A 15,817-nucleotide genomic window follows, 5' to 3' on the forward strand; every position below is an offset into this window, starting at 1 on the left:
ATAAATAAAATATTTAAAAAAAATTTTTTTAAAGAAAGGAAGTTTATTAATCCACGACTTCAAAACTCTTTAAGTATTTCCTCTCACAAGTGCAAAGAAAGGGCAATGTATTTTATGTGAAAAAAACAAGTTAACCATTCCATACTGATTCAAATCTCTGGAATTTGTAATATAATTAATGATAGTTCAGCTGCTACCTGTAACAGGATTATAAAATAAACCAGACATTTAGGAAACAATGATTAAGCGGTTCACTGAAATGTAATCTATCTTTATAGAATTCCTTGGGTGTTCCATTCCAAAACTGTCATCTGGAACTCTGCCAGACATACCCCTCCTCCAGGATGGTTGTGACCTCAGGTCCCCTCTTACCTATGTCAGAATCTTCCCTCTACTACCATAAAAAAGAAATTGGTCTACGGACAAATGTACTCACACAAGATCAAGTAATACATGAAAAGGTAGAAAAACTTTTTGCAATTAACATTTTGGATTTCTCAAAAGTTTTATGAGAAAGGTAAAGTAAAAACTAAAGACAGATGAAACTCTGAAAATTAGGGTTTCATTCAGTCAAAATTCTACTCTGTGATGTTGACAGCTTCTTTGGCTCTCATTCCTACCCCAATTCTAGAACAGACAAAACTCTGCAGATGTTAGGGTCTTAACGTTCAGCAGCTTGTAAATGCACACAAAAATTAAAACTGTTAGAAAGCAGACTAAATTGATAAATACTATTTATTAACCAACCAAATGATAGTTTTACTATCAAAACAAGCACAATAATTTCATGCACATAACAAAGTATACGTAACAGATTTTGTGCTCACAAATTAATGCTATTCCCTCTGCCCAGTAACTTCTCCTCATCCCACCCCCATCTCTCCCAACTTCCAGTCCCCACCGTACTTTCTACAGCCTTAAATACTCTGCTCAGGAGTTCCTCCTCTGCAAAGATTTTTTTTAACTGTCAAATACACACTTGTACATAGAGAGATTAATCACTCTATTGTTTGTGGTGGTACCCTGTTCCCTACTTATACCTGTAAATACTACCATAAGACACATATCTGAGTCCCCTCTAAACCAGGGCAAGTATTCCGTCTTCTTTTATCTCCACCCCCTGACACAATGACTCGTTGAAATAATTCAAGGGTAATTAAAGTATTAGCAGTATATTCATACCCTGCCCAGTTTTCATACTTTTCCTTAACAATGTTTCTGTGCTTGAAAATTTCTGCAATTTTGTCACTATGAATCATTACCTGCAATTATTCCAGTTAACTAAAAGTTATCATATCCTCAGATGCACCTTCTATCTTATTCCACTTGATGGTGCCAAAAGGTTTTTAACAACATATGTTAGAACCACTACAATTGCAGCTGGGAGAAAACACAAAGAAGCAAGATCTAAATAAGATTACTTTAACTGTTTTAATACAATAAATGTTCATTATCCATAGTGATTGATTACTATAAAGTCTTTGTAATGATTCTGCCTGATCTGGAAATGGTGAAGAAATGAACTGAAAATGAAAATATGCTAATGCAAACAGTGCTAGTTAGCTGTTGAGTATTGTGGAGTTTTTTAATGGTTATTCATCTGGACATGATAAAGGAGAGAACGAAGTATGAAGAAACACTAATGCCAACAATGGTGTTTTGAGCCTTTGAAAAAATATAGAATTCAACCATTCAGTCAATTCTGCTTTACCAAACTCATACAAAGCTCCAGTTAGACAAATGCTTTTAAAAACAGGTAACTAAACTATCTATAGTCATTACTCCCTACTATACTTTGAGTGTCACTTCATGCATGTGCCTTCACTTTTTCTCCACCCCGTCAAGGATAAAAGACAAGTAGCAGGAGCAGGGGGAAAATACAGTTAAGAACAAGGAAGAATAATTGCAAACAAAGTAAGAAACCTAGGGAAGAAAATGTCAGGCCTAGTAAGGCGCAGAGTCAAATGCTTTCATGTTCAAGTGATGAAGGACAGAAAAAGATAGCAAAATCTTATTTCCAGGACCCAAGCAGGAACAAAATTTGAACATCTGACATCTGTATTTGATTGGAAATATAACTGGAACAGAGCAGATTGAACACACACACACACACACACACACCCATTAGCCCTCTAATTGGAAAAGCGCTCCTTCCTAAAAATATATTTTGAATGTCTTGATTATCTATCACTCATTCAGTTTGCTTTTGCACGTTACAGACAGAACTTCCACCTTCGAAATCATTAACAAAAAAAGAGAGATAATCAGCATAGAATGAAAGGTACTTGTTGATTATACCTTCTATAGCGATATGTTCCAAAATGTAACTAATCTAGTAAACACTGTTTAGATATGTGCTATTTTCCTGATAAAGTTTCCTAAACACAGTGTTCTGTGCCCATGCACTCTATGACTCCAGATCAAGGGCTTGAGAGGAAACTGCTGAATGGGATAGAAAACTTCTAAGTTTTCTTCTGGATGTAGTATAAGTATGACTGGAAGGAAAGGTACACAAATGTTAAGAAGAGACTATTTTTATTTCTCCTTTATATCATTTCATATTTTCCTAATATTAAGTGATCTTTTATAACAAGAGAAAAATAACGATGACTCTGACCATACCAGGGACTGGCAGCAAACCCAAAGGCGCACAGTTAACAGACTGGACATGGGGGGAGTCCCAGGCATATAATATGGCCTTCAGGGAGAGCCATGCCAGCTGGGGTATGAGGTACTGAATACTGATTAATGAACCAATCAGAGTCTCTCTCTTCTTGGAGAGTTTGAATAGGAAACCAATGAAGACAAGGAGGCCATGGTCCTCAAGCCCAGGCACCCACACAGAGGAAAGACAACATCCAGAGGTCATGGAGTAATGAAGTAATGAAGGACGTGAGACTGAGGAAATAGTGGAGAAAGTAGATAAATCAGTAGAAGCAGATCCACACATACATTCAAAATTCCTGGCCCAGAAATGCACTCAAATTAACTTGGGAAAAGTAATATCAAACACATATTGGTCCGTTCTTGGAACTGTTGTATTCTCTGAATTTTTGTTCTCTTCCTCCCACATGTTACATTCAGGCCTCTTTCTGCTCGGTTAATGAGACAACTGTGCCAACTACTCATTTAAAAAACATTTGTTTTAATGCACAAGAACAGTAGTAACTTCTCTTTCTTCTTATAGAAATGCCTTACCTCCAGAAGCCATGGCTTTAGTTTTCTGTCCAACAAAATATCAAATCCCAGAACTTCAAAACAGACGCTTTCACTTCCTGGAGGCTGACCAGGTCTGCACATTCGATATGCATGCAGGACATGAGGTTCTGCTACAATCAAAGTCTTTACAACCAATTCCTGCAAATAGAGTGATTAAAAAAAAAAAATGTGAAAATGCCTTACTTTTTTGTATCTTATTTACATATGTGGAAATAAGGCCTAAACTTACAGAGCAGCACACTGGCCAAGTTCACAAAGCTCTATGACACATGGCCCCTGACGCTACTCTGATTCCATTTCATGCAACTCTTGTCCTACTCATTACACTCCAGCCACGCGTGCCTGCTTAGGGTCTCTGGCAGTAACTGCTCCCTCTTTCTGGAACACTCTTCCCAATATTCCCATGTCTGGCTCCTTGATATTCAGAAAGGCCTTCCCTGACCCTGGAGTCAAAAGTAGTCATGGCTATCCTTTACTGTACCATCTCACACAGCATAGAATCAGCTGATATTTTTCTTTTTTAATTACAGCCATGTCCTTGTGCCTACACTAGTGCCTGCCATTTAGTAGATGCTCAAAAATATTTGTGAACAATTAAGTAAAATAAAAGTGGATATGGGCCGCCTGGGTGGCTCAGTTAGTTAAGCATCCAACTCTTTGATTTCAGCTCAGGTCATGATCTCATGGTCTTGAGTTGGAGCCCCATATTGGGCTCTGCACCGAGCATGGAGCCTGCTTAAGATTCTCTCCCTCTCTCCCTCTGCTCCTTCCCTACTCATGCTGTCTATCTCTCTCTCAAGAAAAACAAAAACAAAAATCAAGTTGACAAATGTAGTTTCTATCTGGTAAATAAATAAGGGTAGGAGCACATGCTAGACTTCTCAGAAACCATACGGGAGGGTTTAGGAGTGGCAGCAAAGAAAAGTTACAGCGAGGGTCAACTACTTCACAAACGACATTATAAAACCTCCACTGAGACAATGGCTGAAAGGATGGGACAGAATCTAGGAAAGGTGGGCTTCTTTGTGTGGTGATGATTTTGCAGTTCATAAGGTTTACTGGAGACAAGAGGACACACAATACTACTAGAATGAGTTACTAATGCTAATAAAACAAAAGGTTGGTTTACTGAAGTTTAAGAACAAACTATGGATTGTGGAAAAGTGGTTTTGCTGTATTTTTGCCTTAGAATATATTGTCTTTTTAAGTCCCTCTCTACAGGCGTAGGCAATATAACATGGCAGTTAAGAACTTGGCTCTAACATCAGACTTTCTGGATTTATTCCTGGCTTTGCTCCTTGCTAGTGTACAACCTCAGTTATGTTGCTTAAGCTTTCTGAATCTCACTTTCCCAAAGGGAAAGGGGAAATAGTAATAATACCTACTGCAAAAGACTGAAGTAAGTGCAAAATGAGACTCCATGTAAAACTCTTGGCATAGTGCCTAGAACAGAGTAAACCTTCACTAAGTGTTAACTACTACTATTGTTATAATTATTCTGCCGTTCCTCACTCCTCTTCGTATTTCAGGTCAGAAACAAACATTCCATTACCTGGTGGGAGCAATATTCATTATATTGGAGAAAAAATGGAAGACAGATTAATCTTGCTGTTATCCAGAATCCCAACCCAGATCATATTTGGGGTAAGTATCAGAGATGTTATGAGAGGTTACTCTCAGAAAAATTTTACTCAAAGTAAAAAATTGAACACCAAAAACACTGAAGTATATAAAGATAAAAGACAAAAAAATCACTTAATATAAATCTTTGGATGTATTAGTGAAGATACTGGAAAATAGGGGGAAAAAAAGTTAAAGCCTTGGCTAATAAAATGTCTGCATAAAACAACGCAGATGGGGGGGGGGGGAGACTGAATATTAATTGACCCAGAAGAATTACAAATCTGTGCTTTTTCTGCATAAAACACCACATTTTTAGGAATGCAAAGGTAAGACTACAGGTATATGTGAAAATCAAGAGTGATATAACCAAACACAAATCAAACACCACTGATGTTTTTTGAGAATTTCCAACATACTGTCATTGCTCTGAAATATGATTTGTAGATCTGTATCTACAGTGTATAAAAAGAATTCAGAGACAACGGGGTTTATGAGTAACTTCCATGGCTTGATTTTCTATTGATTTCTTACTCATTCTTTTTTTCTTTAAATATTTTTTTGATGTTTATTTTTGAGACAGAGAGAGACATGCATGAACGAGGGAGGGGCAGAGAGAGAGGGAGACACAAAAACCCAAGCAGCTCCAGGCTCTGAGCTGTCAGCACAGAGCCCGATACGGGCTCGAACTCACAGACCACGAGATCATGACCTGAGCCGAAGTTGGAAGCTCAACCAACTGAGCCACTCAGGAGCCCCGATTTCTCACTCATTCTTGACCAGCACAAAAGCACACATCTCCATGCTACACAGGAGGTACTGAACGTCAGTTTTCATATACAGACAGTTACTTTTTAGAGAAATTGCCTCCCAAAAAAGAGGTCATTGAAAAAAAAAGTCCAAAGTTAAATTCATGAAATTTATAAACTATGACACAAAGACAAAAACTTACTGATTGACTGCCTTCTCTATCTCCTTTTTTTAATAATATATTATTTCATTAACTCATCTTAAACAGATATCTTTATATGCAATTCTTAATAAAGGTAAATATAATTAAAAGATATACACTTGATGGGTGCCTGGGTGGCTCAGTAGGTTAAGCGTCTGACTTTGGCTCAGGTCATGATCTCGCAGTTTGTGAGTTCAAGCCGCGCGTCGGGCTCACAGCCCTGTGCTGACAGCCCAGAGCCTGGAGCCTGCTTCAGATTCTGTGTCTCCCTCTCTCTCTGCCCCTCCCCCCCCCCCTCTCTCTCTCTCTCTCTCTCTCTCAAAAATAAAGATTAAAAAAAAATTTTTTTTAAGATATCTACTTGGAAAAGTTAGTAATTTACTAATATTAACTAATTGCTTATTTGTAGATTATTACACATTATAACTAATGTAAGCAAGAATGATGCAGAATTTACCCCTTTATAGAAGATATCACAAATGTGTCAGAGCTTAATAGGCACACACTGGCCATGTTCAAGTTATATATGAATGTTATATTTTAGGCTCTCACAGAAAGGTCCGTTTCCATACCCTCTTATTAATATTAGTCTCACTTCTATACCTTCTCCTAATTAATTATGTACGGGAAGTACCACTTAAAACCAATGGATATAAAGCTAATGACACTCGTTTTTCTCTCTGATTCTTTCTACACATTCCTCACCAAGGCAGTCCAAGAATTTCCACCTTTTCACACTCCCTTCTCCAAAGAAGTAAAACCCACATGGAAGTGACAAATTTGGTAAAAACAACAACAAAAAAGGAGCATCACAGGGCATATAAACCTTCTTGGTCTCGCTGAGCTATTCATCAAATGATCCATTCATTAAATTATCCAGGTATCAACATGTATGATCTTCCGTTTGTTATTCGTGCAATAACAAATTTCACACCCCTGATGCATCTGACATAATAAACCATCATTATTAAAATATTTTTTGAATTTCTGCAAAATTGGCCTTGATAGAATAAATAAGTAGATAAATAAACACAGAATTAATTGTCATCAAATTTCTTGTTTGGATGTATTTGGGCCACCAGGAAGATAGGATAGAAAGTTAACAAGTTGGTGGGCCTCCAACAAAATCCAGTTGATACACATTTTTGGTGGAGCCCCTACACTTTCAAAAGTTTTAAATGTGGTGTCAACATTTTAATAAATCAGGAGACTTAGAGCTTCTATTGTCAAATTAGAAGAATGAAACACACTGGGCCCACAATACCATGTGGCAACAAAAGGCTGGTGCTGAGTAGTGTCCACCCCCTCCAGACTTCTCATACACTTCAAGTTACCATAGTTCCCCGCATACTCTATTTACTTCTGTCCGGACCATTTCACTCCTTTTACTTATCTGACACCAAAGGACCTCTGGATTTACATTCTGTGATATAGAAAATAAGGTATAAAAAATCCAACCAACAAAACAAGAAAAGGATAAGTATAATGACGCTGATTTTTCTAATTATCTCAAGAGAACCAAATTCAACTAACTATAAACTTTCATGTGCATTTTCCGTGATAGATTTATTTATCGGCTCCCAAAGAAAAGCTAAATCATATTGCATAATCCTATCATATTACGTACTTTCAAGAGACACAGTCTTCTAACTTTGAATACCATTGTGATACTTCTGCTAGGATTATAAAGGAGCAGTTTCACCCAGGTTATCTTCTCAGATCTGCTTCTTTTCCCTCTTTACCCTTATTTTCAGGGTCATCCACTGCCATGGCTTTAATTATCAATTACGCTTCAAACATGCACTTTTAACTACCTGCTTAATCTTTCTACCTGAGAAAACATTTCAAGTACAATAAATCTCTAGACCTCATTATCATAGCCTCATGAACTTTTACAAACTTAGTTCGGGTGCCAATGCCTCTTGGGAGTCCTTCTCCTACCCCTTCCCATGGAAAGTTACTATATGTGGTCTTCCTCTACATTCCCACAGAATCCAACACATGCCTCTGTTGTACGTGCTATGGTATATTTTATTAACAATTTGTATGTGGGTCTTTCCTACAAAACTCTTACATTTCTTGAGGACTGGAGCTGTATCTTCTAACTCTTCAAATTATCAGTCAGAAACAAGGTTATGGGTTCAATAAATGTTTACTGAGTGACTGAAAGAATGAATGGAATGAATAAATGAATAGAACTCTTTTCCCTCACTTGCAAAACTAAGCTCTACATCTTTTCAAAATTAATTCCTCTCTACTCTACTTCAGATAAAGCCAACCCATGCTCCCTATAACTCCTCCTTAAAACTGCAGAGGAATCTCTGAATACTTCTCCCCGATTTTGGACATTCAGTTAACCTCAACATTTACTTTGTTGTCACCTCTTCTACTCTGAGCTGGTTCACCTCAGGCCACTCTTTTCACTTAAACTACACCCCGGTGCCCTCCTTTACCTACTCTTAGTCTTTACTATAACCCGTCCCACACCCATCTTCAGATTTATCTTTTAAATTCACGGTCTTTGGCCTTATTTCTCTTCTCCCTTAAAATCTGGAAAGATTGAATCCTTACTGCCTACCAAGTTAACCGTTGACTTTCAGACCTAAAATTTTGCCTCCACATATCTTTTCAGCCATAAATCCCCACAAAATTCCCACAAATACCATATGTGCTGACCTGGGCCACTTTCCCCTATTCCCCTACATCTATGCTTCTGCTTATACCTAGTACCCCTCTCTCCCATTCCTAGCAGTAGAAACACTGCTCATCAAGGTCTGTCATAATTCCTACCTCCTTCATGACAATACTTCATTTGTCCAACCTAATGTAATCTGTTCTTTATTTAAAATGCTGATGATCCTTTAAATTAATCTGAGGAAAGACACTTATAATTGTGAAATGGTATAATCTTACTGAAATATCACTCCAAAACTTAGCAACATCATGTTGATTTGCTTGTAGGAATTCTGTAAACCACTTGATGGAACGTTTGCTGCCTTTGTTTTCAGTCTCATCCCTTTCAAAACGCTCATTGTGCTTGTTCACAGAGTAGTTTGTTAGATGCATGTATAACTGCGTCTGTAACAAGTAAGAACCAAAGTTATCACCTATGAGACTCTAGAACTGTGAGGTTTCACAGAACATAAAGCATCCAAAGATGAAAGACATTTTTAAAATTTAAAACACACAAATTGACAATTTCACGATGACTTAGATAGGTTTCAAATTAAGCGAAACGGCAAATTTCCAATAAAAGGATTACAAATATAGTCATCTACAAAGTTGCTTTATATATTATTCAAAATGTATCTACCATAAAAAGTATTGGCTTAGTTGGCTATGTGTCTGACTCTTGATCTCGGCTCAGGTCATGATCTCATGGTTCATCAGATTGAGCCCATATTGGGCTCTGCTCAGCGCAGAGCCTGCTTGGGATTCTCTCTCTCCCTCTCTGTCTGCCCCTTCCCCACTTGGACACTCTCTCTCTCAAAATAAATAAATAAATAAGCATTTTTTAAAGTATTAAAATAATACGAATATACAAAGTAATTACATGAAAGCATGAAATTCTACATTGCTAAGCAGGAAAAATGCTATTTGTTTTCATATTTATTTTTAACATCTTTAGTCACTTACAGTTTTCACCCAAATTTGTTTGGGGAAGGGCATTTTCTGACAGAGCATTCTATATCTTTTAAAAGAAAAATAAAAAATGAAAGTTCAAGTAAGTAGCATAAACCAAAAGGCAGGACTACCAAACACAACCTCTGTCCTCCCACGCTGACCAGGAGGCCACTTGAATTCATTCTCAAGACAGAGTGCACTTACAGCCAGCAAACAGAGGCACCACACAATGCTGTACAGAGTCCAAATGATTAACAGTATAAATTTATAGTGCTCTTTATTGGAGCTGCCGTGCCTTGGTCTCTTTATAGTCTTACATTTGTTGATACTGTTATCCTCAAATAAACCAGAAAAGTAATCCAAAATTTAAAACCTCTCGTAACTGTCAACTAAGACACATCTAATGGTTCCCTACCAATCTATCATAGACATTCGTCAAATCTATAAATTCTGCCTTCATGATCCTATTCTCAGAAATTACTTTAAATAGCAGGGTGCTTCACAATGAACAAATACTTCATGTACGTGGTTATTATTTAGGCTTGTTACTAGCAAAGTATATTTGCATCATATTTTATTTCCATTGCAGTTACTTCCATCTACAGTATTCACATCTTCGATGCAAATGTGCAGAACTTATCATCTCAGCTACATGCTGTTTACTAACCCATGCGCCATTGCTAATTAAGAATTTATTTTTTCATCATTAAACAATACTTAAGGAGCGCCTACTTACTATCTGCAAGAACTTGTACTGGGCACTGAGGATACAAAGATGAACAAGACAGACACAGTCCCTGCCCTAATGAAACTTGGAAAAAGCTTTAAACTAAGTGATATTTGAAAGAAAGAGCATAAATCTTACACTTGTCTAATTTTAACTGCTTGATTTGAAGAAAAAGGAAATTAATCAAACTACAGCACTTCCTAGTTTCCAAAATAGGAATCACTTTTAAATTTAAAAAAATTGGAAAATAATTTTTGAGGGGGTTCTCTATTTGGCAAGAATGTTTTAAGATAAATAATATTAGCAGTCATAAAAACTCTAGCTATCCTAATGAAAAAAGTGAGTAAGAAATGGAACTTTGTATTTTTCTTAAAACAGTAGCTTTGTAAGTAGGATTAGAAGTTCCAATTTCACATCTACCTTGACAAAAATCCCCTCCTAAGCATTTTATTGCCAGTTGGACATTAGCCATGAGCAGTGAAAACAGCTATAAATCAAATAGCAACCTGCAAGGTATGAATAGGATATAAATATTCTCCACCCTATTTTTTAGCATATAGGCTCAATACAATGAATTGGGATACACAAAAACTTTTCAAGAACCTGCCAACTGCTACATTGGTAGCAAAAAATAAACGTTTACTATATTTCAATGTTTGAAATTCTGTCTTATGATCTCCTTATATGTAGTTTACCAATATTTACTTCTTATAAACACACACAGCTCCTTATAAAATATATGCTCACTATTTTAAAAATTGGAAATAGGAAAAAGAAACAAACATGCAGCATTATGCCATCCAAAAACCACCAATGAGAGCATTTTGGTTTATTTTTTCCAGCATTTTTTCTTAAGCTTACCTTTCACATAACTGTGATCTCACTTTAGATAAAATTTTGTACTTCTCTCTCTTTTTTTTTTTTTTTTTTTTTACTTTTTCATATCTTAATCTAGGAACTTGATCGTGAAGTCGAAAAAGGTGAACTTTTGAATTTTAAAGATATGTAAGGAACATTGACATTTATCTAGGAGATCATTCTTTGTACATGTGACCCAGAGCCACAGAGTACATGATTCAAAAGCACTTGGCAAAGTGAGATACATTTGCTGACTCATGGTCTTTCCTTATGATTTCCTAACTCAGCGTACTTAAGTAAATCATATACATATAATTTAAAATATTAGAATAAATCACTTTGTCACCTAAATGAGCTTCCATATCTCACCCTTTCCTATGTCTTCCCTTACTCTTTTCTCTTAAAACATGACTACCTGCCTCACATGTATTATAACCCATTCTTCCCCACACCAATTATTTTAATTATAATCTAAGAGCTGACAAGTCTCAAATTAGGCCTATAGCTCAGTTCTCGTCTCAACTCCACACCTATACTATATATCCAAATGTTTATAGCATAGATCCATTTGGAGGCCCTTGCAGGCATGTTGAACCAAACACACCAGCTTGCAAGACCTTTAATAGCCCTATATTACCTATCATGGTGAATAACACCCCATCTACCCGACTGCCCATGCCAAAAATCTTGAGTTTTTATCCTTACTTTCTCTCTCCCCTTCCTTTGTTCTACAAATGCAACCTCGCAGTATATTATTATATCAATGCTATCCATGTTATCATAAATATATCTTAGATCTCTGTTCTTATTCTTTGGCTAGCCCTACTACTGTTACTTCAAATAAGGCCATCTTTTCTCTCACGTGTGGTTAGTATAAACAACAGCTTTTTCCTCACCCTCACCTCCCCCATCCATCCACACCCCCATCTCACATTCCCCACACTACAGACCAGGTGAACTTTTGAAGACAAAAATCTCATTCCTCCTTTCCTTCTTTAAAATCTTTTAATGTTCCCTTTCTTCTTAGGTTAAATCCCCAAATCCTAGACATGGCCTAAAAAGCTCTGAAAGATCTGTGCTCTAGGACCTTCATACTCATTTCTGAACATCCACCCCTTCATAGTCTGTATAGAGCGGTAGTGAACATGTCTGCTTTCTCCAGATATACCGTATCTCTGGGCCATTTTTCTCTCTGGAGTTCCATCCCACCCCGCCCCCAGCCTGGCTGACCCTTCATTGTTCGTATTTCACTTTACAAACTCCTTTTGTAACCTTTATCTCCAACTGGATTAGATGCTCTTGCTATGCACTGCCATAGCACCCTCAGTTTCTTAGACCATTACACTTACCATTAGGTATTATAACTGCTTATTTTATTTTCTGCCTCCCCACTAGACTGTTGCTTTTGAGAGGTCAAGCACTGTATCTGTCTTGGTCACTGTTTTTCCAAAACCAGCACAATGCCTGGAACGCAGTAGAGTTCAAATATTACTTGGTGACTGGATATATTCACACTTTATGACCTTTAAAGAGATGATTCTTTCTTTTATCTTCCTTTCCAGTGGAAACAGTTCCCTTATTTGACAGTTCCCTTAGTCTTCCTTTGCCAGGTTTACATTTCTCAGTTAATTGAACATAGCAACATTTATGATCAGTCATTATGTAATGTTTAAAATATGACCACTCTTAATGCAATTAATTCTGTGTATAACATTGGAAGAGAACAATAACCAGGCCTTTGATAAAATGGGAAACAATACTTAATTACTTGTAACTTTTACTATAATTAGCAGATCCAAAAACAGGGTAGAGGTTAACTAAACTTTTAAGTATAGATAATAAATTACAGTTTACTATAAATTAAAGTTTGTTATTTGCATGAAAAATTGTCATAACGAATTACAGCTTGACCTTCATAAATTATAAACCAGTTATATGTTATGATGGCACAAAGGAAATCTTAATGGAAAAATAACTACAGAAAGTTCCATTTAATAGATTTTAAAATGCACCCAGAAACTGCCAATTTATGTCTCTACTTCACATTTGGTGAATGTAAATTTACCATCTTTTCATTTGTGCAAACAAAACTTAACAACTCTACTTTCTGATAACTTTTGTTTCCTCTGTTTCATACACTTTCTCCCACATCCTACATGTTAAACTGTACCTTTTATGTAAAGCTTTCTCAAAGCTTTCTCCATGAGGAGCTAAACACAAACTATCCCTAAACTCAACCCCATGACACTTTGTCTGTACTTCTCAATGAGATATTGTTTCTACATATAGCTCTAAATAAGTCATTTCTATCCAAAGTATACACATATGTGCTTTGAAATCCATTTTTATGTAGGGCCACTGTGTACACATGTGTATATGTCATTTCTACACAAGCCCATTACATACACGTGTGTGCTTTGAAATCCATCCTTATGCTCACAGCACCCAGAGGGAGTGCCTTCTCCTAATTAGCCTGCTGGAGGAGACATCATTTTTTCTAATTTTCACAAAGCTGTCTATAAATTAGAAGCAGTCTTGTTTATGCACACAATTCTTGACTATAAAAACTGGGGAAAAGGGACTTGGATTCATATAATCATTATATACAATGGGTACTTTTAAAAGTACATGTTGAACAAATGAATAAAATCATCGATTCTAGCTGGTGTCACTTACCAAATTAGACTCATTAGGTGGGATGTATTTCTCTGTCCCCATTCGCACAAGTCCATCATGGTAGAGAAATATTTTCAGTGGATCACATGATGTTACCAGAATATAAATTCGTAAATCAAACTTGTAACCTTCCATTAGGAAAGGTTTTTCAATGTATTCTTGAACAATCAAATGATCCTGAGATGGAAGTTTGTCACCATTTCTTATCAAAGAAATCCTAAGTTAAAAAAAAAAAGAATTAAAAGGATAATTTGATATGGTGTCAAGATGTTTAAAAAGCTACAGATAATACTAAAGAGAAAAATGGTAGAGTAGGGAATTCCAAAGTCTGTCCCCCTACAAAAGCAAAAACAGCCAAAAAATTGTCAGAATCAACTTTTTTTGGAACTCTGGAAACTGACCAAAAGCTTGTGACAACCAGGGAACACTTAAACAAAAAAACAGCTGAATCTATGTAAAACAGCTTTCTGGCATTTTAACTCACTCTGGTTCCATCCCTCAACCTCGGCTCAGCAGTGGCCTTGAAGAATAATTCATGTTCCTAGTACAAGTACTGGTTCTAGAGTACAGAATAGACGTTATTCTTGTGGTAGTTTTTTGTTTGTTTGTTTTTCACCTGTGTGGTCATTTCCTGAAGGAACTCAAAGGACTTGATTATATTTTGTCTAAACGGGAACTCTCCCAGTGTTGAGGCAGCTACATGGAGGTGGGGGGAGGGAGTGCATTATTGAAAACCTTTAAAGACAAATGCATTATAGTTCCTGCTGCCTATGGCAACCAATAAAGGTTGGGGAAACCAATATACTAACTAAAAAGATTGAGAAAATAGTAAAGTATGAGAATCTTGGGGGAATAAAAGCTTTGAAAAACTCAGACATTTCTGAGAATTTAGAAGACCATGTGTATGCCCAGGGCTAAGTGCTTGCTCAGGAAAGACTTGAGAGACCCAAAGCTCTCTTGAGAGGTCCATCAGGTTCTGGTTGTTAATGAAGGAGCAGGAAATGAGAATAAGGCAGAGTTGTAGACTGTCTAGTTAAGTGTTGAAGACATGTCCCAATACACACACACACACACACACACACACACACACACACACCCCATCTGCAAAGATTGGGAGTGTTTGGTTTGGGGGAGGTTTTCTTGGGTTTTTGTTTCTTTGTTTTTTGGCTGCAAGTGTTTGAGGAAAGCTCTGTTCACTTACTAGGTGAGTACTGACCTAAAAGAACAGGAACTTCAATGCCACACACAACAAAATATACAGACTTCACAAAATTATTTCAGAAAGATCACTAAACAAATAAAGAACAACCATAATAAGCAGCAAGAAAAGCCTTGTAAAGGAAGAAGAATTTGATCTCCAGAGTTGCTACATTATTAACATTCTAAATGTCCAGTTTTCAATAAAAAAATTTACAAGTCATGCAAAGAAAAAAGAAAGTATGGCTCATAGGCATGAAAATTACCAATTAATAGAAAGCCAGACATTGGGCTTACTAGACCATCAACTATTTAGATCAACTGTTTTAAATCAAATAGTTAAAGGAAACAATGTACAGAGAACTGAAGGAGATCATGAGAATGATATCTCACGAAATAGAGAATGTCCATAGAGATAGAAGTTATTTCAGGATCCAAACTGAAGTTCTGGAGCTAAAAAAAAATTTATGGAACAAAAAATTCATTAGAGAGATTAAACAGAAGATTTAAGAAGTAAAAAAAAAAAAATCAGTGAATTTAAAGTTTAGGTCAATTGAGACTAACTAGTCTGAGAAAAAGGAAAAAAAAAAAAAAGAATGAAAAAAATGAACAGAGCTTCAAAAGAGAATCCCAAAAGGAGAGGAGAGAAAAATATTTGATGAAAAATATTAACTTACACATCCAAAGACCTCAATGATCTCCAAGTAAGATAAAACTCAAAGACATCCACACTAGAACATATTATAATAAAACTGTCCAAAGCCAAGACAAAGAGAACCTTGACAGTATCAAGACGAAGCTACTTATCAAACCCTAGTGATCCTCAATAGATAAACAGTTGATTTTTCATCAGAAACAATGGAGACCAGAGGCAGTGAGATGACCTATTATTCAAAGTGTTGACAGAAAGGGGTGGGGGGGGCTGGTGGAACTGCTAACCAACA

The 15,817-nt window shown here is 36.5% G+C and overlaps 1 protein-coding gene across 6 annotated transcripts in view; it reads right to left on the reverse strand.

Moving 5' to 3' along the window:
• Positions 1 to 15,817, reverse strand: part of TTLL7 (tubulin tyrosine ligase like 7) — a 143,552-nt gene that overhangs the window by 66,030 nt on the left and 61,705 nt on the right. For all 6 annotated transcript variants that reach the window (XR_015254825.1, XM_086717406.1, XM_025912128.2 and 3 more), the window contains exons 7-9: positions 13,677 to 13,893; positions 8,705 to 8,869; positions 3,199 to 3,357 (exon numbers count right to left, since the gene is read on the reverse strand). Coding sequence is in view for 5 of the 6 variants with exons in the window: in XM_086717406.1 (XP_086573532.1) it covers positions 3,199 to 3,357; positions 8,705 to 8,869; positions 13,677 to 13,893 (541 nt within the window). In the remaining variant the exon portion in view is untranslated. The remainder of the gene's footprint in view (positions 1 to 3,198; positions 3,358 to 8,704; positions 8,870 to 13,676; positions 13,894 to 15,817) is intronic.

This window comes from Puma concolor, chromosome C1 (assembly GCF_028749965.1).
Source record: "Puma concolor isolate L17-30 chromosome C1, mPumCon1.1.hap2, whole genome shotgun sequence".
Taxonomy (NCBI): Eukaryota; Metazoa; Chordata; class Mammalia; order Carnivora; family Felidae; genus Puma; species Puma concolor.